The following is a 22,817-nucleotide window of genomic DNA, read 5'->3' as shown; positions in this document are numbered from 1 at the left end:
AGGAGGATCTCAAAATCAACCATATCCAAACCGGAATTTAGCCATTGATTTCCTTTTCCCTGCCTCTTCACCAGCTCAAATCTCTGTCGCTTTCTCAGCAGTTCCGTATCTATAGCTCAAGCCCAGTAGGGCACATGGCCTCACTTTCCACTTCCTGCGCTGGGTGGATTCTCAGGGGTTCTCACCTTTTTTCAGTACATTTATTCTGTAGGGACTAGCTCATCTGTGAAGCCTTCCAGGATCTCTGTCGTATTTCACATTTCTGGCTCTCCCCAAATGCTAGAACTGCTCACAGCGGCTGTCCAAACTGCTCATAACCAGGGAAGAAAACACACTAGCACACCAACACATTCCCCAGAGACACATGAGGCATAATGTCCCGTTCCCCTTACCTTCATACTAGCCCAATGCAAATGCCCACACTTCTGCTGTGAGGCCCATTCTTCATGCATCTTCTTGCCTTTCCTAACCCACCAGGCTCATTTGGCCAGGGTTCTCAACTAAAGACCTGCCAGTTCTCTTCTGGTCTCTCCCTTTGTCATCACTGGCAGAAGTAACACCACAAACAGCTAGACCTCCTGAGTCAGACCATAACCCTGTGAGACTTGGAATCCTTGTGCATGCCATAAACGCTGCATATGCTATTTGATGAACACTAGATCGGACCAGTTAACAGCAGTGTTTGCTTTGAAGACATCTGTGCTCACTGGATCACATGGGGGCACCCTCAGAGTCCTGGCCAGAGCTAAGTCACTTGCTCTTCCCTCCTCTGTCCCTTTTAAACACTTGCTTGACCATTCCCCAACACAAACATCAGGGGGCATGCACCTGGTCGCCTACAATTTCTCAGTATATCTAGTGATTCTGAACATAGACTCAAGATCTGTTCTCTTTCCTTCAAAGTTAAACATGTTGGAGCATGAATTAAGAGGAGGGAAGTGAAGGTGGAAGTGTGTGAGGAGACACTGGCCTGTGGACAACATCTGGAGGGGCCAGTCTCACTACCAAGGAAAAGGAAAGGCAGAGAGCCCAGAAGACAAAGGGTCTTCCCCAACTTCCTTCACAGCAATGCTTCTTCTTTTCCTTCTCTGTCATAAGAACCACAGCACACTCACCTCTTTCACCTGGATAATGAGTCTTTTTTTTTCTAGCTTTATACTAGACACTTGAGTTCTGGTGAAATGGCCGCTATACACAGTAGACAAGCACAAGTTTAAAGACAGTTTTGTATCAAGTATTCTTAGTAACTTAAGAACACCAGCAATCAAATTCATCTGGTGGTTTGAAGAGCCAGGAATGGTTTCTCACTTTACAGTATATTCCAAGGGTTCTAAGTACAACTTCTAAATATATTACTACTAAGTTTCAGACATACACGGAAGTGGTAAAGAAAGTTAATGAAATCACATCATCAAGAGACCCAGATCCATCCAGCCTTGCTTCATCCATCCCTGTCCCTAACCTCAGGCTCCCACCAGCGTTATTTCAGAGCTAATCACAGGCACAGCACCACTTTACACACAGCTGTTTCAAGTACGACTACTCCTGGAGACAACTATGGCATCACTAAACTTCTGAAGAGAACAGTTCTTTCATAGCATGAAAAGTCCAGCTGGGTTTAAAACGCCTCTTCTGTTTGCTTGGATCATAATCAAAGTAAGGTCTAGACACCAGCCTTAGTCTCTTAAGTCTTTTATGAACTGCGCACCACTCTTGAAGTTATATGCTCAAGAAACTGGCCTGTAGCATTCCCCAGTCTGTGGCTGGTCGACAACCACTCATGGTGTCAGCAAACACGTTCCACTTCTCACTGGCTTAAGTCAAGCACTCAGCTCACGTTCTGGCAGGACCACCTCATGACAGGTGAGGTAAATTAACACTAGCATCCACAGACCTCCTGGCTGCCCCTCTTATCGTGATGCTGGCAGCCACCAATGACCACTATTTCATAACAGACTGTGGAACGGTGATACAGTGGCAGGAGAGTGACTCTTCCTCCCTTAGCAGTGAGGTACGCCAATAAGGAGACTTTTTTTTCCCTCATTGATTATTTGGTTATCCTCAGCTGCAGTTTGGAGGGAAGATGGAGGAAAATTGTTGGAGTCTTTCCATTTATTACTAGTTTCAAAATGAGTTGATTTCCCAGAACCTTCTGAAGTTTTCCAATTACTATTAGTTTTCATATTACTGCAAACTCAGGCTTCAAATCATCCTTATTGATCCTTAAACAAGCCATCTTTGGCTCCTGAAGTCTGTAAGATGTCCTCTTAAGGTTTTGATCATGTGCTCACTTCCTGAGCTGACAGGGTACTCTAGGGCCCCAGGCATCCTTCCTGCTGTATTTTTCCAAGGCATATTAAATATTATGAAAAACAAGCCTATATTCAGAGACATCTACCTTTTTGGCCTTTCTGTCTCCCCTACCCTCTCCTCTCCATTACAGCACTCATATTTAAGCTTTTCTCTCTTATCCTTTCTGGGTGCTGATTCCAGGGCGTCCCACCTGCTAGGCAAGTGCTCTACTGCCAACTGTACCCACAGTCCTTGGCTGTCAAAGCCTGGGTGTACTCTTTCTGATAAATAACACTATCCTTGTCTCTACCCTGCAGTTTTTCACTGACCATCACTGCACAACATTGAGAAGAATGCTGCTCACTTCTTTATAGCTAAAGATGTTGCAAAAGTTAATCAAAACAGATCTCACCCTGGCCATCATCTGGACTGCCTCCATTTTTTGCCTCTGTTAAAAGTGCTGTAATAAATAGCCTCACGTTGTCTTATTTTACCAGTATAACACACACACATGTCCCTGGAAAAAGAGCTGCTGGGCCAAAGAGTAAATATAAATGTAATTTTTCTAGAGTCTGAGATCCTGGCCTTTAGATATTTTGCACTCTGTGTATCTGAGAGCACCCACTTCCATCATCCCATCTGTTGATCAGCTTGTCAAACTTCTACATTTCTCTAAAGTATAGTGAAACGTGGTATTTCAGAAGCAATTGTTTGCTTATTTTTTTTAAAGCAGTACACAGACTACGCATCTTTTCCCTCCCGGTATTTAAGAGTCATTTGGAGCCCTTTTTTGGTAACCCACCTGTTCATATATTTAATTTTTTAATAAATACTCATATGTTGTGATATAAGCTATAAGTATTCTTTTTTCAATTTGTCACTACACTCTTTTTATTTGGTTTGCCATGTTTTCTGTTATACAAACACATTATTATTGTTAATATTTCTATTATTATTATCAACATTGTTATTATTTCTTTGCTTTACATGTATGAGTGTTTTGCCTGCACATATGCATGTGTGCCACTTGTGTGCCTGGTGCCCACGGAAGCCAGAAGAAAGTGTTTGATCCCCTGGAACTGGAGTGACAGCCAGTGGTAAGGGACCATGTGGGTGCTGGAACTCAAACCTGGGTGCCCTGAAGAACAGCCAGTGCTCATAACTACCAAGCATTTTCTCAAGCCCTACAAAATTATTGTTTTTTTCATGCAATTTAACACTTGTTCTCTTTTTGCCTATAGATTCTGAGAGGCTGGGGATTTGCCACATTGTCAGCTGCAGAGGATTCTCTCAAGCATTTTCCTAGTACTTGTGACAAATATTCTTATTTTTATATGTTATCTGACCTATTTATAATTTAGTCTGGGCATAATACAACATTGTGTGTTTTTCAAACTCAAAACCTCCACGTTTACCTTCTACTCAGTGCCAGCAGTCCAGTTTGAAGCACCTGTCGCAGTTTTGATTGCAGAGGCTTACGGGCAGGTAAGTAGTGAACAGGCCTCCACTGCGGCTGTTGCTTCTTTTTAAGAGTTGTCCCTATATCCTTATTTGTCCTTTCTAATGAAAGCACTTCCCAGCCGTGCTAGTTCCAGGAAAACAAGCAGACACACACAAGGCCAACAAAGTTCTAAGTTAAGCAGCAGGACAACGATTTTGGAACCAAAAGCCACTAAAAGAACTAAATCTTGGAACGGAAAGCCTTAAAAAGTTATCCATTATGTGATAGTAAAAAGACATGGTTAAACCCAGAAAACTCTAATAGACCAATATGAGGAGTTTTTATTTATACAAATTTACACCAACCAGCAAAGCAAGACATCTGCTTCCTTTATATTATGAATTATATAAAATACAAGATGCATTGGAAACAAAACAATCAAATAAGTAAGCCAGGAAGAGATCAGGAACAATTGCTCACCTTCCTTTTTCAGCCATTTCACAATATTCCCTTGTTCCATTGTAGGGGACAGCGATGGCATTAGGATCTTAATAGGATCCGCTGCAATTGAAACAGAAGAGATTAATCAAACACACATAAAAATACTAAACACACACACACACACACACACACACACACACACACACACACACACACACAAAATGTACCTCAGTCTGTTGAGAAAGGATACACCAAAGTGCATTCCAAATTGGAAAAGAAGTGACTATGAAAAACAAAACTTTGTTTAATACTTAAATATTCAGAATTTTTTAGCTCCTTTTTTATGACCAAAATACATGAAACAAAATCAAGACAGAGTTCAAATGACCTACAGCAAGATAATCAAGATCAGACAATTTCTCCTAATCCTATGCTATTCAATCTGTAACTGTTCTGGCCAGTAGGGGTGAGCAGGAGCATTGGCCTCACCAAGAGTGACTGAGAGGGGAAACCTACGACCCCCTTGACCCACGCGACCTCTCGGCGAAGCACAGTTAAGAGACAACCCTTGACTAAAGGAGACACTACACAGCCATGCAGCACCTTCCCAAGAGCCTTCACTGTTTAGAACCTCATTGGAAGAGCATGTGACTTTAAAGTTATTCTGGCAGAATACCAGAGCAACAAATGCCTGTCCCAGAAGTCTTCCACAGAGTGTCTTCTCTCCCGATGAACGCTCAACAGACTGCAGCGCAGGCCACACATTCCTAATGTGAAGAGAACAGACTAGTTTCCTTTTCTCTGTTAATGGGTGAAAGCAAGAGGATTTTACACAAAGGTTTAAGGGGGTTAAATATTTCCTTTTGGAAACCAAACTGCTTCTATATAGTTTGAAATGGAGAATATCTATGGCTTCATTGTAAAGCATTTTAAATCCTTACAAATGAACAAATGTCAAGAAATCCTCTGTCTGCTCAAAGACTGGGGAAAGCATAAGGAGCTATGTCCTTTTTTTTTTTTTTTTTAAATAAATTTCTGTCTATGGAATTGTGTTTTCCTCTCAGGCCTTCCATGGGCTGGATGTTACTCAATCCCCCTTCAGAGGCAGGTCCACAGTCATATCTTTCTGTTCCAATCATTGGAGCTGTGTAGGCTTGAGGCAGCAATTCACACAACTTCCTGCCTACAACCAAAAAGCCCAAAGTCTAATAATAAATACAGGGCTGAACTAAGAAGTCCAACCAAGTCCAGCCACAGATAACCTCAGATCTTAAGCCTTTCCCTACTCCAAACAAGTCATTAGCGTTCTGACTCTACCTACTCATCTGATCTCCACAATTCACCTTACTTTCAACTGGTATCAGTTTTAAAAAGCTGGAAAAGTAGAATGACCACTCCTAATAGCCCAATGATGAGTCTAAACCACACTTCTATCAACATCCCCTTCTTCTCCTTCTTCTTCTTCTTCTTCTTCTTCTTCCTCTCCTTTCTCCTCCTCCTTCTTCTCTTTCCTTCTTTTCTTCTTTTCTTACCTTCCTTTACTTATTTATTTTTGTTTTAAAGACAGGGTTTCTCTGTGTAGCCCTGGCTGTCCTGGACTTGCTGGTAGACCAGCTGGCCTCAAACTCACAGAGATCCACCTACCTCTGCCTGCCAAATGCTGGCATTAAAGGCATTTTTAGAGCTGTTCCCATTTTCAATTTACAGATCATAGTAAGAGACTTCAGTCTTCCTGCCTAACTCAAGGCTAGTGTGCCTACTGTGTTATGGTATATGTCTCTGTGTCCCTTAATGCCCCTTAAATGCTCAAGGACCAAGTAATCAACTACAGCAAACCAGACGTATCAACTCCAGCATTCTTCATAAGTCTAACAAAATACCTAACATACCTTTACCTTGGGCATACAGAACTGTAGTACGAAGAAAAGCACTTTTACAAGTGAGGATGAGTGTCTCAAATGCAGGAGAAAGCAGCTAATTTCAGTGTGTTAGAAACAGAGAATGGGTATAGATATGGCTGGAGCGCTGGCTCAGTGGGTAAGAGCACTGTCATTCTTCCAGAGGACCTTGGTTTGAGTCCCAGAAGCTACACGAAATCTTATACTCATATGTAATAACTATAGTTTCAGGGTATTGATGATCTCCTCTGGCCTTGGTGGCTCCAGGCATACATATGGTACACAGACATACAGGCAGTTAGAATTCCCATATGCAAAATAAAATTTAAGAAAATGAAGGGAAAAATAGATCGAATGGGTCTCCTAATTTATTATTAAAGAACAGTTATTTGAAAAAATAATTCAGAATACATGCCGTCCAGTTCTTTTCCACCCTAGCTTTTATTGACTATCACCAATAATTTCATTTAATTCCAAAGCAAACTCTAGCTGAGATACAAATCACAACTACAAAACAGCTCTTAAAAGGTTTTTTCTTAATAAAACAAATCTTTATGCACTAAAAGCAGCACATTAGGATTCCAGATAGGCAGAAATAATACAAAGGTTTATGTTCCATCTCAATATACTGTTATCAATTTGGAGACCATCAAAGTCTTAAGTCACCTGAAAATAGGAGTCTACTTATAGAGAACACACACACACACACACACACACACACACACACACACACACACACAATGTACCTCAGTCTTTTAAGAAAGGACACACGTGTGTGAATGAAAACCTATTGAAGTAATACAAGTATAATTCCAAATGGTAATGATTGTACACTTGTAGTTATGAAACATTTTAGAAAGTGTTCAAAACTTAATACATGAAACACGTTTTGAAGTAAAATGATTTTTTTTAAAAGATTTACTTATTTACTGTTTTTACAGTATTCTGCCTGTGTGTACACCTGCACTCCAGAAGAGGGCGCCAGATCTCATGTGGTTTCTGGGAACTGAACTCAGGACTGTTGGAAGAACAGACAATAATGCTCTTAACTTCTGAGCCATCTCTCCAGCATGTAAAATGAGTTCTAAAATCTGATTATGCTAGATGCTAATTACCTTTTTTCACAGCATACTAAACAAATGAAAGAATGTTTATTAAGCTCAACTTTCAACATTAATTTTTTAAACTCATAGGGGCATATATGCTTTCAAAAAGAAAAAGAAAAAAAAGCACCCTTACTTCCAAATAGCATAATGTAAGAAGCGAGCCTCGCTCTAAAAAAAGGCATAGCTTTAAAAAGAGTCCTACTACATTGCTCTTTTTGAAAAGCTCAAGCCTGGCATTATGGGAAAGAATATGTCGTGATCATACATATATTAATCTGCCAAACAGAATTCCACTTCAGAGAGGTGAAATAAAAGAACATAGTATTCCGCAATCATATCCTAATTTATGACAAATATTAAATCACTTCTCTCAAAACAGAGACTCTTCAGTGTTTTTACACTTGGTTCAGATGCTATCTTATTTATCTCCTATGATAATCTCTCACCCAAGAGACCTTCACATTTCCATGACTCCTGACAATAAAGACTATATTATGAAATGTTTGCATTTATTAAGCATTATTTCTCAAGGTACAAACACGAAGACCTCCAAGATTTTTATTTTAAATGTAAAAATAAAAATTCATAACCATTCTTCACACAGTCACCCTTTATGGGTGAACTGGAGGTACGTCCCTGAATAATGACAATGAAATGTAAAAATCCTGCAGTAGATCACTCTCCTCACTCTCCGTGAAGGTGACAAAAACCACACAAAGATATTCTGGATGTTGCCATTATTCAGTGCTGTCTCCTGACGGATTGTGCTGGCTTATTACAGGGAGTAAAACGTGTCGTCATATATTCTGATTACTCCACAGACTTGCCTGCTAGAAATACCATTTCAAACCATGAGTATTAATCAATTAACAAGAGCATATGCTTCATCCTAATAGGTCCTTTTTAATTAGAACATTATATACTTATTTCCCAAACACACATGCGTGTACGTGTGTGTAATTTGTGTGTGTGTGTGTGTGTGTGTGTGTGTAATTTTTTTTCCTACTGAGGAAAGTAACTCCACAATCATAAACTAGGCTTTAGGTACCAGGCCTACACATAACTGTTTGCCTTGTGGCTGCTATCAACACTATGAGAACGGTCCGTGTCTTCTTAGTTCCCCGGAATGGGGTTAAGCTGCACCTATACTATCTAATTTGCATGAGGCATGACTTACGGCCCTCCCTCTTCATTCCAGTGTGCAGTCCATCACACCGCTCCTGCGACACTGGGGAGGCTGTGAAGTGTGCGCCAACTATTTCCTTCTAATTCCGACTTGCCTACCAGTGAGAATAGAGGAAATACGAGAATAAAGCAAGCCAGGATTTTGCTCAACTGGTTGTACGAGTTTATTTAAAATAATACTTAAAACAAATTTAAGATGACTATGGTGTTGTATGTTTCTTGTATCTTATTTTGAAACACTAACTTCTTGTTTTTTTGTCCCCTCTTCCCCCCAGACAGGGTTTCTCTTGTAGTCCTGGCTATCCTGGACTTGCTTTGTAGACCAGGCTGGCCTTCAACTCACAGAGATCCGCCTGCCTCTTCCTCCAGAGTGCTGAGATTAAAGGCGAGCGACCACACCCGGCTGAAACACTAACTTCTAATATAAACGTCTCACAAACTATTAAACTATTTTACTGTCTTTCTGTCTTATAAGAACAACACAAGAAATGGCAGCTGCTTGAAATGCTGTTGCCTGATGTACAGTGAGCCGCATGAACAACCTATCACCAAACCGAAGTACATTCCTTAGTTCTTCAAATCTGTTCTGTTAATTTTCCTGCATCAAAAGTCTGACTTTTAAATGTGGCACAATAATCTGACTCTAATTTATTCTTTCTAATGTATATTTTTACCTTAGCAATGAGACTCATATTTCAACAAAATCAATTATAGTGAAGATTTTAAATTCATAATATACTGGCATTCTAAAAGGCCACTGGATTAACAGAGAATTAATATAAAGAAACTCTTAAAATACAAATGCAGAGCAAATTGCTTCATGGTATTAAGGTGAAGCCGACCTAAGCTCCATTACAATAATGAACGTAATTAAGAACACTGAGCGGTTTGCATATGGTACAGCCAAGTGGCACGCTCCAGCCCACTTACTAAACTGTAACCTAAGCACAAACACAAAAAAATGAATAGGCGAAGACAAAAGTAAATTGCCCAGCACTTTCTTAGCTCCGATGCAGGAAGCCACGGTCAAAGGCATCTTTAAAACTGCTGTACAAATAAGGCAATCCTGCCACCTGCAGGCTGAATGGAGTATAGCAGAAGGAAGGGCAGCAGTGAATAAAGGAAATTTCAATATGATTTTAAAGTAAATGACTGCTTGCTGGCTTTTCTTGTACCACACATTTTCTGTGGTGCTGGTAGAATAGACTGAGACATCTACAGGCTGTGACGGAAGCAAATATACAAAAGTATTATGAAAACAGCTGCTATAGGTCTTGCCTGGCATGCTAGCTTCCAGTTATGACCTACTGTTTGCACTTAAGCAAAGACTAAAACAATGCACCCCAAATGAAACTATTCAGTTCTAGTCAGTAGTGTTATTACAGGTATTTTTAATTATTCCTTCAAAAGTAAGTTTTGTATTAAATTTATGGAAGCTCATTCCCTTGCCCAAACCATCTAACAGAGGGGGAAATGTCCTCGTTTTTGTCATTTTGAAAATGGAAACCATTAAGAAAGTGGAGAACAAAGCATACAATTTTGGAAGTAGAAAAGTAAAGAGTTGCCTAAGAACTGACTAAAAAGACCCTACAAAGCTGCAACCTAAGTCAGGGATGAGCTGCGTGAACCAGGAGGACACTGAGTGACTAGAAATCTCAGCCCAGTGCTAGGAAACAACCCCATCCCATTGAACAGCATGCCAGGGACTCTCTTCTCTGGAAGGGATTCTGAAACATTTGCTGGTGTGACGTTTGTGGAATCAAAAAATACTTCAGGACAGCAATTCATGCAGGAAATATAAAACAAAGGTGACAAGCTTCAAAATATGGGATGGATCATATATGAGGATCCATATGGATCCACTGGGGCACACAGTGTGTGCTTAGTACAAGCAGTGTTTATGAAATAAACTTGAAAATACAAAACAGCTACACCGAGTAGTAACCTTGGCTTGTAAGGAAGATGACTGGAGAAGCGCTAGGCACAGGGCAGAGATCTACTATGGGGTTATGGACCTCAAAAGGGTCTACTATGGGGTTAAAGCCATTATGGGTATTTGGCATAAATTATATGTATGCATTGCTGTGCTAAATGAACTGTTTTCTTTTTTAAAAGTATATACACATTAATAAAATATTTAATGTTTAAAAGCAGCAAGACTAGCGAGTAGGACCCACCCAATTACAGTCCCATCAGCTGTATGCTGCTTTATTACTCTGTACTCCCATTTCTTCTTCTCTACAACCACAATGCAGACTTTCATCAAAATATGGCACTGCTCTGGAGAGGACTAAGTCACAACTACTTAGGATTGACAGGCAGCCATTTGACAGGCACTTGGAAGATGCATTCTGAGGTGTCCAGGCAGTTGGCTGGTTCACTGAAATACCCTGCAGTATTCAAGAACTTCACAATTCTTCCCTGGAGTCATGAGAGGTGGAGTCACGTGTGCCTTTCACCTTCCCAGCCTAAACTCTCCCCTCATCCAGTCATATTCTCTCAGCTAAGCTACATTAACCCCCGCGCCTGCTCCATTTCATCTCTGTGCCAGCTGTATCTCTCATTAAAACCACTGGCAAGTGTTTCACCTTCAATACGATCGTACTACTGGCTACCAGAGCTAGAGGCCAAATTAGGAGTTTGACAAATGTCCATGGAGTGGTTTGTTTTGCCAACCTAGACTGAGGCAAAACCAGAATTTGGACTTCAAACGGATTTTATATATTTCAGATGGAAATATAAAAATCCCAGTAGTTGGTTATAGTAAAACATGCTATGAAACCATAGCTCTGTGACAGCTGGGACTCGTCAAAAAGCAAAACAACTACAAAATCATTACCATTTAATATCCATCAAGATGGGAACTGTAAAAAAATAAGAAGCAAAAGACAATGTGGAAAAATCAGCACTCTGTGGTGTGCTGAGAAAATGTAAAATAGTGCTATCAGTATGGAGAAAAACTAAGTGATCACTTACAAAAGTACTCAAAGAATTACCATAGGATGCAGTGACTCCACTTGTCAGCAAATAGTCTAAGACTGAATGCAGGGATGTGAGCAGATACGTGTCCACCCACACTCCTAACTCAAGGCAGCCCTCAGGAAAAACCAGCAAAAGAACAGACCAAAATGTCTCAAACGACTGTCTTAACATGGTGACTCAAATACCTGTAACAACAGAGACGAGGCCTGAAAACATTACATAATGTGAGAGGTCAGACAAGAAAGGGTAAACGGCACTGACAGAGTGTTTCAGAGAAAGTAGCTGAGCCATTACCGGAGTTGGAGAAAGCAGGGGTAGGGAACTACTGTTTAATGGGCAACTTCAGAATGCGATGACAAACATGTTCTAGGGACAGGCGGTAATGACATGACAATGTCAATGCACCAAAACAGGACTTCAGTAGTTAAAATGATAAATTTTGTTACATGCTTTCTTGTGGCATGACAAACAAACAAAAAAAAAAACTGTGAAAAAAAAAATAAAAAATAAAAATAAAAATAAATAAATAAATCTGTGTTAGGCAGACAAAGCCCGGCAAGGGGAAGAGCAGAGGCCCAGATAAAGGAAACCCTTATGCAAAGGAACATGGCAGGCACCGCTAGTTTAGCTAAGGACTGGACTGCAGAGTAATACAACATGAGCGGGGCCTTTAAGCTACAACAGTACCTTAGGGTGGCCTTATAGACTTCCTCGGCAGGGCTTCTTAATTTTTCCCCATTCACAGCCCCCTTGCATCTGAGAAATTTTTATGAAGCCCCAGGTACATTTTACAAGGTTGATAAAATAAGTGTATTAGCACTGGGCATGGTGGTGCATGCCTATGTCCCAGGAGTTCAAGATTATCCATGGCTCCAGGGTGCACTGAGAGTTGGGGGTCAAGAGGCTATATCTCAAAAAGAAGTATGTAAGTCAAACATTTATTGATAATAAATCAAAAAGAAGGGCAGAGGAGGCGGTGTGGTTGGGGGAGCACTAAAGCATGCGGACCTGAGCTCAGACCTCCAGAACCCAGGGCCAGCCAGGTCATCACATGCTTTGCAGAAATCAGTGACAGAGAACCAAGAAAACAATACAAGGAATCAATGAATCTAAGAGTTGATCCTTTGAGAAGATAATCAACACTGACAGACCCTTGGCCCAACTAAGCAAAAGAAAGAAATAAAAGACTTAAATTAACCGAATCAGAAATGAGCAGGAAAACATTGCAACAGACACCAAAACATTTTTCAGAATATTGCAAGGGAATACTTTAAAAACCTGCACTCCCAATAAGCTGGGAAACCTTAAAGAAATGGATAAATTTCTGGAATGGCCAAACTACCAAAGAAGTCAACAACCTAAACAGACACATAACAAGTTCAAATGGGGAGATTCAAATAGTAATAAAATCCCTCCAGTTTAAAGGAAAAAAAAATCTACAGTCAGTCCTTAAACTATTCAAAATATAGCAACAGAAGGAGTACTCTCAAATTCCTCTAAAATCAGAGTCTAATGACTCTGACCAGGTAAAGACACAACAACAAAAAGAAAACTATAGGCCAATCTCCCTGATAGAAAGAGCTTACAACATGCTTGATGAAATACTTATGAACAGAATACAGACATACACAAAAATGGCCACTTATCATAGCCAAGTGAAATGCTGGATGACTCAATATATACAAGTCAATGAATGTAATAAACCACATAAATGGACTTAGAGACAAAAATCACTTGATCATCTCAACGGACACAGAAAAAGCCTTTAACAAAATCCAGTATGCCTTCATGATAAAATTATTAATAGAACTTAGGACTAAAGGGAATCTAATATATCCCAACATAATAAAAGCTATATATGAGAAACCATAGCCAACATCATCCTAATTGGAAGAAAGCTCGAAGCAATTCCACCTGCGTGAGGACTGGACAGGGATGTCACTCTCCCAACTCCACCTCAGTATTATGCTGGAACTAGTCGCTGGAGCAATAAGGCAAGAAAAGAAAATGAAAGGAATAGAAATAGGGAAGGAAAAGCCAAACTATCCTTACACTAGATAACACTTACACTAGAGATCCTAAAGTGCCTACCAGAAAACTTCTACAAACAATAAATTCAGCAATGTGGCACGATACAGAATCAGCTTGCACAAATTAACGGCATTTTTACACACCAACCACAAACAAAGAGAGAAAAGATCATGGACACACTCTCACTCACAACAGTATCAAAGAAAATAAAATAGGAATAAGCCTAACCAAGGAAATGAAGCACCTCTACATGAAAACTTTAAGCCTCTAGAGAAAGAGATGGAGAAAAGACACTAAAAACTGAAAGACACCTCACACTCATGGGTTAATATTGTGAAAATGACCATTTTACAAGCTATTTACTTGGGGTTCAGTATAATCCCAATCAAAATCTCCATCTCATTTTTCACAGAAAAAAAAACCTATCTTGAGTTTATATGGAACCACAAAAGACCTTGGATAGATGCCCCCCCCAAAAATACTCTGAACAAAAAGAACAATGCTGGAGAGAGCCACAGTAATTAAAACAATATACCAGCACAAACAGACATGTAGACATGTAGACCAAAGTTGTAGACCTCCACACAAGGACATGTAACTCCAACCACTAAATGTCTGACAAAGATGCTAAAAACATAAACTGAAGAAAAGAGAGCATGTTCAAACATTGGTGCTGTGAAAACCAGATGCCCATTAGCAGAAGAATGAAATTAGACCCACATCTAACACCTGGGACAAAACTAACTCCAAACAGATCAAAGACCTAACTGTGAAACCTAAAACTGCTAGAAGAAAATATAGCCAGTACCCTATGTGATACAAGTGTAGGAAAGGACTTCCCAAATTCCATTTGCCCGAGAATTAAGGCCAACAACTGACAAATGGCTTTCCATAAAACTAAAAAGCTGAAGACACAATCACCAAGTAAAGAGGAAGCCTAGAGAATGGGAGAGAGTCTTTGCCAGCTATACACCTAACAGAGGATTAAATCCAGAATAAATAATGAACTAAAAATAAACAAAGAATTAAATTAAAAAATGGCCCTGGGATCTGAATTGAGTGCTGTCAAAAGGAAAAGAAAAAAGCTAAGAAATATCTCAAAAAATGCTCATTGCCCCTAGCAATTAGGAAATGAAAATTAAAACAACTTTGAGATTTCATCTTACCAGTCAAATGGCAAAGATCAACAAAACAACCAATAACCAATGCTGGAGAGGGTGAGAAGGGAGCCCTCACTCACTGTTGGTGGGACTGCAAAATGGTACAGCCACTACGGAAATCAGTGTGGAAATGTCTCAAAAAGCTAAAATAAATTTGTCATATAGCATCCTACCCCACAGATATTGCTCACCCCTGTCACTGCTGCTCTAGTAACAATAGCTAGGTGTCTTAGTTCCTTTCCTATAGCTAGGAGAGATGCTATGGCCAAAGCAACTCATAATAGAAAGCATTTAGTTAAAGGCTTGATTACAACTCAGAGGGTCAGTACAAGACCATCATGGTGGGAAAAAAATCATGCTAATAACATGGTGGGAAAAAATCATGCTATTAACTAACCTACCCTGCCCAAAACCAAAAGACTAAAACCACCCTATAATACAGAAGTCTGTCGTCTGTGTAAAAATACATATCTAGCTTGAATAAAGTTTCCTCATCTGAGCTGACAAAACTCCCTCCAAGAGCCAAAGACAACCTAACAAAACCTAACACCAGTTATGAGAAGCCGTCTTGAGTTTTTGGTCAGGGCTGTCCAGGAGACTGCCAAAACATTACAGACTATTGTTACTGTCTTTGGAACCCCACCCCCATCCCCTGCAAACCTCCTTTCCCTGAGGTGGAAGGTAAGTCCCTATCGCTGAAGACACCATGGACTTCAGACATAGCCCCTGAAAGCCTCCTCCATGAGAACTAGCTTTCACAACACCAAAAAGGTGCCATGCAAGCTTCCAAAGGAGGGAAGCGACCACTAGTCCTACCCAGCTATGACACCTATAAACCACAGGAAGGACTAGCACAGCACAATAAGCCGGAGGGTGCAGCAGTGCATGCACACCTCATGGCATGTATACTAGGGTAACCAACAGCTCTCTAACTAGACTTAAGATCTACTCAACAAGAGGAAAGTCATGTCTGGTACTGGAAACCCAGGGCTGGTGACTTAGATCTTGGAAGAGAACCTACAACTGCCACGTTACTAAATGTATTTGTCAGGTAAGTATAGTTCTTACCCTTCAAGGAGGAAACTCCTCTTTGCTACGGATGGAAACCATTACACAAATGCACAACCAATCAAAATGCAGAGATTTGGAGCCCAGATCCAGTGGAAACATCTACAAAACAACTCCCCTACCTAAGGCTCAGAGAACATTTCAGAAGAGGGGCAGAAAGACCGTAAGAGTCAGGAGTTTTCCTGGGAAATTACATCTCCTAGTAATGACAGAACTTACGCCCATAAGGTCTCACCAATATGACTGCCTGAACAGAACTGAACAGGGACAACAGTCATGCCAAAGTGGATGTGGGAAACCATGAGGCCTCAACCACACACCAACAACTATAGACAACTACGGAATGCTGACACAGGGGAACAGACTTCCCCCAGGACAGGGCACACCAACTGCTGAGAGAGAGAGAGAGAGAGAGAGAGAGAGAGAGAGAGAGAGAGAGAGAGAGAGAGAGACAGACAGACAGAGACAGAGACAGAGACAGAGAGACAGAGACAAGAGAGAACAACCATTAATGAAAACAGAACAGAGTCCATGAATTTGAAAGATAGAAAGGAGGGGCATATGGGATGATTTGAAGGGAGGAAACAGAAGGGGGAAATGATGTAATTGTATCATGATCTAAAAATAAAATAAATAATAGTTTATTAAAAATAAAATAAATAATAATTTAAAACAAAAGCAAGAGTCAGGTGCCATGGCACATGCTTGTGACCCCAGCAACAGAGGGTTGGGAGACGGAGCCAGATCCCTGAAAGGCCACCCCAGCTGGTCTAGCCTTCCCAGAGAAGCTCTGGGCCAGGGAGACCCTGTCTCAAACATAAAGATAGAAGGGTTCTGGGGAATGAGTCTGAGGTTATCCTCTGACCTCCACATGTACATGTGCTCACAATACACACAATTATAAAGATATCTAGTTTAAATAAGTGTAATATCATTTAGTAAAGACTAAGGCAACTTTTATAGAAGATGAGCATGCTTGTTTATTTCTACGTAAAGAGTAAGTCTCTATGTATCTGACAGACATCTTCAGTTCAAGGCCAGCCCGGGCTGCAGAGTGAAGCCCTGTGGTTACTGCTCTACAGGTACAACCCATAGGCGCTACACTTGACTTCTCCAAGTATAGACCTTGTATGTGGATTACTCCACACTTTAGCATGGGAACTTATATATATATATATATATATATATATATATATATATATATATATATATATATATATACAGTGGTTACTGTTTAAATATTAAAATGATAGAAGAAACAAAGTGTAATGCTGAGGGGAAGAACTCAGTGATGTGGGGGCTGTCCTTTATTTGTCCTTCTCCACACTATACTGAGTGGGTTACATCAGCTAGCTTCCTTGCACTTGGCCTCTAGCTGAGTTCAGCCAATAAGCAGTATAGTCAGGAAACTGAAAGGAGAGAAAAGTGAAATCTGGGTAGCCCTTCTCCAGCTCCCTGCTTCCTGTGGGGTTACCAGGGGGTGGCTGCATTCTTTACTGTAGGACACAGCATCTCAGAGGTGTTCGCAGCTGGCTCCCTTAGGCCAGTGGTCCTCAACCTTCCTAATGCTGCAATGCTTTAACACAGTTCCTCATGCTGCGCTGACTCCAACCATAACATTATTTTCGTTGCTACTTCATAACGGTAATCTTGCTACTACTGTTATGAATCATAATGTAAACATCTGTGTTTCCCGATGATCTTTGGTGACCGCCCGTGAAAGGGTCCTTCAACCCCAAAAGGCCCTCGAGGTTCAGAACCATTGCTCTAGGCAGCAGGAGCAGTACCCTAAATTTACACATACAAAAAAGTCACCTATTAAATCCTCCTCCAATTACCTTGTAGGATGCACTATTTCCCATTTGGATTCTCTCAATTATATGGAAAGACTTGGGAGAGAGGTATTTAAATGACAAGGGAAGTACTTTCACTTCAGGAGTCTAAACAAAGGAAAGCAGAGGCAGTGTTTATGTGTTGGGACAGGTGGTCTCATGATCTTAAATGCATGAGCGACCTTAACCCATATCTTCACCTGAGTCAAGACTTAGACTCACTGGCTTTACTATGGTCTCTCTCTCTCACACACACACACACACACACACACACACACACACACACACACACACACACTTTACCTACCCATGTATTTATAATTGAAACTTTTTCCCACAGAGAATGTTGAAAGAGGGCATCTGGCCAAAGGCTTGAGACAATGATACAATTTTTTTGCTATGACTGTGAGCACCCAAGCAGAAACTGCATGTATGTAAGTTAAGACCTTGACAGAACAGTGCCTGGCTAGATGCTGCTACCTGTAGAAACGTTTCCTTAGAATCTCCTTTGAGAACAATAGAAGGTGGGCTTGGAACATCATGCTTTACAGATATTTTACAATAGAGGACCCCTTGGCAGTTAGGCTAGGCTTGGATAGCATACCTGTTGGTTTGGGACTGGAAGTAAATCAGTTTTTTCTTTAGAAAATATTTAGCTCAAGCTATGTTGCTATGACCATCTTGTAAAGAAACTGGCTTTAGCCTGGGAAAATTTATGATTAAACGTTCCTGTGTATTGCTTAAAAAATTACGATCAGGTCATGCTGACTATTGCTTGAAAATTAATTGATTTTTATTGTATGCTTTGTTGTAGGTTACAGAACTTTGTGTATTTCCTTGTTACTCTGTTGATTTTTCATTGCCCTAGTGATTGTAACGATGAAAAAAAATCATGATGTCATCTGTAATGAAAAAAAATTGAACTTCATTTCAATAAAATACTGGGCTTGGCCCAAGGAGGAAAAGGGGCAAGCAAGTAAGAGACATGAGAGAGTAAGCTACAGTGAGATGGGGAACAGCAAGAAGAAAATTAGAAAGATGGGCAAGAGCAAGCAAGGAGATAGTGGAATAGACAGACAGCAAGACAGAGACAGACAGAAATCTTCTCGGGGCTTTGAGACCTTCAGCTTGTACCGCATATGCCTGAGTCTCCGAGTATTTCCTTTTCCTCCGTTCCTCAACCTCCCCTCAACACCTAGTTCCTCTAGCTAGTTGTTCACCCAATGCTTGTTTTCCCTTAACCAGCCATCACCGCCTGCTCAAGTCTCCCTACCGCGGATCCAGCTCTTCGCTGCTCTTCGCTGCTCCCGGAGCTGGTCTTGGGGAGCGGCAGGTTTGAGGTTCACTTCCACTTTTTTCTTTTTCTTTTTTGTTTTTCATTTTTTCGAGACAGGGTTTCCCGTGTTGCCCTGGCTTTGCCTGGCCTGGACTTGCTTTTAACAGACCAGGCTGACCTCGAACTCACAGAGATCTGCCTGCCTCTGCCTGAGTGCTGGGATGACAGGCGTGTGCCACCACACCTGTGACTTCCTCTTTTTAAGAAGACATTAGTGCCATCATGGAGGCACTACTCTTCTGGTGTCACCTAATTCTAACCCTCCCAGAGACTCTACCCTGAAATATCATTAGCAAGTGGATTTGGGTGTTTAATTTCTAAAATATCAGTTTTTGGAGGACACATCCAAATTCTACCACATGAAAGGAATGAGTAGAGGTGGTTACAAAACACAAGCAATGTTCCGCCTTGTTGTCTGGGCTAATGCTTAATACCTTAGAAAATCCAAGTCTCCGGCTGACAAGATGGCTCAACAGGTAAAGGAGCTTTCAGCCAAGGACGATGACCTGAGTCCAGTCCCTGGAATCCACATGATGGAAGGAGAGAGAAGAGACTCCTTCCCACAAACTGTCCTCTGACCTCCAAATACATCCTATCCCTACCCAAATAAATGAATAAATATAATTTTTTAAAATGTAAACCAAATCCTATCTTTTCTAAAAGCATAGCAACAGAGAAATTCCAAGTGCTGTATCATTCTGTAACCACAGCGTGTGTTTTCTAGGGGTTTCTGCTGTGCCTTCAGCCTGCAAGGACTGCCACTTCTTCCTCCAGGAACACCTTGCTTCATCATCATAAACTTTCTTCCAAGGGCTCACTACATATACCACTGTCTTTGTTGTTTATCTCTCCCAAGTAGTCTGTAAGTACTGTGAAAATAAGAATGTAAAATAAATTCAGGATTGCATGACCAGAACTGAATAAGACTGAATGGGCCATGTGGCAGAATTTCGAGAATGTGTCCAACTCAGGACATCATCTGTGTAAGTAGGCTGCCACGTGCCCACAACCTGATAGGCATTTGTCCCCTTATGCAATCAAGCAAGTGACAAGCAACTCTGCTTTCTCAATATGCACTTCAGCTGAAAGAATGAAAGAGGGGTTTGTTAAACAAAAATACACAGCGCACTGATTAGCTCACTTACAATACAGCTGCTTGGCTTCAGTTTTCTGAGCTTTTGTAGACTTACCAAAATAAACAGAAATAATGCCAAAGTTTTAGATCATTAGAAGTTAATAAAAATTCTAAGTGCTAAGCACACCGTCGGGCGTGGTGGCGCATGCCTCTAATCCCAGCACTTGGGAGGCAGAGGCAGGCAGATCACTGTGAGTTCAAGGCCAGCCTGATCTACAAAGTGAGTCTAGGACAGCCAAGGCTACACAGAGAAATCCTGTTTTGAAAAACCAATAAATAAATAAATAATACAGTAAAGAAGTGCTAAGCACACAGCCCATGCCATAACTCACAAAGGCAGTCAACAAATATCTTTTAGGGAAAACAAGAGCACTTACAAAGTATAGATTTAAAAATTCTATGTAAGTAGGTGAAAGAGATGTGAGCTCACTAAATGTACCTCATTCACAGTCTCTGATTATCCAAAAAGCAGCCTAGTTTTATTAAAGTATAATTTCTACACCACATGGAGAAATTCCTTATATATGAAGATGAAGCACCAACCCGGTAAATTCATGTTTTCTAAAATAGCTCATGTGTATTCAAGTAGCTTAGCGAAAGCCTACTGGTGGCAGCTGGCAGATACATTTGGGCTCCATATGTAGCATAATATCCCTACCAGAGGTCTGTGTCATAAGGTTCAAAACCTACAAATATGTTACATTATGGAACAAGAAAGAATTAAGATGAGTGTGGATTAAGGTTATCAACGGAACCTGAGATAGGGAGAAACCCATTATCCAGGTGGGCCCAACATGGCCACAAGAATTCATCTTCCTGATGGATGAAAGGAAGGCAAAAGGACGTGATAAGAGAGATACAAAAGTGACTGATACGAGACTAACATTACTGAGCTGGGCGGCAGACAGGAACTAGGAGCCTATGAATCTGAGAAGCCTTTAGCTGAAAAAAACAAAAATGAAAACAAAACAAGCACAAACAAATAACAACAACAACAACAAAAACACGGAAACAGATTGTCTACTAGAAGCTTCCAAGATTGCAGGCCTCATAAGCACATTGACTCTGGCCTAGTGAGATCCATTTTAGACCCCAAGAACTATAAGACAATGAATCTGTGCTTTAAGTGGATAGAGGTATCGATGATAAACCACTCATTCATTTTGCCTGGGGATTAAGGACCATCTGAATCCCAATACATCTGAATCCAGATGATGTTTAGACAAGGCATTCCAGGTATACGTCTGAAGGCAGAGGCAGAGTAATAGACAAAATGCCAAGGTTTAACAGATGAAAACTGCCTATGTGGATTTCTAAAGGCAGAAGCAATCAATGCTAAGGAAATCTAGGAAAATACCCATTTTTGTTTGTAAGCACATACACCCTTTTCTCTTTATACTGAGTTTAGGGCATTCACTCTCAAAAAGATTGCACAAGCAATGATAGCCCCGTCACAGGTATTTTTCCCAATCCTAACTTTTAGCATTGCATGGTGTTTTGAGGCAGGGAGTCTCAAAGTGTGGTCCATTACACTCACAAGAATGTCAGATGCATATTCCTTAGTGCCGCCTGAGCCAGAGTTTCTGCCAAGCGTAGGAAGGTTTAGCAAGTTTAACAAATGCGGGTGAGAACAGAGCAGAGAAAATATCATACACTATATTGTTAATGACAATATTCAGGGGGTATTTATTAAACTTTACACCAAAAATAACTTAGATAAACTGTGCTTATTACTGGCTCTTTAGGAACCTCAACATACCCATTTTACTGTCTAAGCCTGTTTTTTTGTTCTGTTTTGCTTTGTTTTCTGGGCCTCGGAGAGCACAGAAAGTGTGGACAATGTTAATCGCACCAGAGGGAGGTAAGAACAATTAATTAAATGTCTAATGATTTCTAACAATGTCTTCTCTGTCCCCATCCAAACCCCAGCCCATAGTCACACATGTAAGGAAGAACAATGCCAGGCCTGCCATTTTATATACTGTATATTAAATAATGGAAGGACAGTGGGTAGATCTCTGAGGCCAATATCATGACTTAAGAGCAATTTTATGTAATAGGCTGTATGAATCTCATGCTACACGTTTTACTTGAGACATTCTGGCCATATCTGTTAGTCTGTATTTATAGATTTTAGTCTTGCATATTGCATAGGAACCATTAAGTGGAGTAAGATTCAAGGTTTCCCAATAAGGACAGGCCCTTTGAATGAATAAGTACCGGTAACAGTGGCTTTGAATGTCTGGGCAGCTTTATTACATTAGAGATGAATGGTAACATTAAAGGAATTCGACATGCGATTGATAAGGGTCTTAAAGCGGAGGATTTAAAATAGATGCTCTCTAGGTGACATCGAAATAACTCAAATTCCAAAGCAAGGTCACAAAGGAAGCCATAAAGCACTGGAGGCCAGGGACGGACTTAAGCTGTCCCAAATCTGAAGACCGTCCTTCGCCACAAACCATAGGCTAGGTGGAGGCTGAAGTGAACAGGGAGACTCGGCATCTGCACTCACAAATGCGGGTCGCCAGTCAAAAGCTCCCCTAACCCAGGCCCATTGCTCAGCTAAAGAGAGAAGTTGAGCGAGCGCAAGGCACTCACCCTGCAGCAGCTGAGTGCCGTGAAACCACCTCCAGCTCGCTCCACGGCCGACAGGCCACGCAGCAGCACCCTGAGCCAGCCCCGGGCTTCGACGGCTGCCGAAGCCCAGGAGGTAACGTAGCAGCCGCAGGTCACAGCGAAGCCTCCAGGAGGCCGCCATCTTCCCAGCCTTCCCCGGGAAAGATCGCAGCGGGCCTAGAGCGCCGGCGGCCTCAAGGCCCGCCCGGGCCCCGCCTCACATGGGCTGGCCCCGCCCACAATGCGCGCTCCGCACCGCACCTAGGGACTCCCGGATTTGCCCTTGGTAGC

The 22,817-nt window shown here is 41.1% G+C and overlaps 1 protein-coding gene across 1 annotated transcript in view; it reads right to left on the bottom strand.

The window, feature by feature from the left end:
* The window catches only part of PDHX (pyruvate dehydrogenase complex component X), a 56,700-nt gene extending 33,940 nt beyond the window's left edge, over positions 1-22,760 (bottom strand). Inside the window, exons 1-2 of the mRNA XM_084775613.1 lie at positions 22,509-22,760; positions 4,214-4,294 (exon numbers count right to left, since the gene is read on the bottom strand). Of these exons, the coding sequence (XP_084631739.1) occupies positions 4,214-4,294; positions 22,509-22,668 (241 nt within the window). The 5' untranslated portion in view covers positions 22,669-22,760. The remainder of the gene's footprint in view (positions 1-4,213; positions 4,295-22,508) is intronic.
* Between the last annotated feature and the right edge of the window lie 57 nt (positions 22,761-22,817).

The sequence above is a fragment of the Acomys minous genome, assembly GCF_964271855.1.
Source record: "Acomys minous genome assembly, chromosome: 3".
NCBI lineage: Eukaryota > Metazoa > Chordata > Mammalia > Rodentia > Muridae > Acomys > Acomys minous.
Note: the sequence above shows the minus strand (reverse complement) of the source record. Positions and strands in the feature narration are given on the sequence as shown.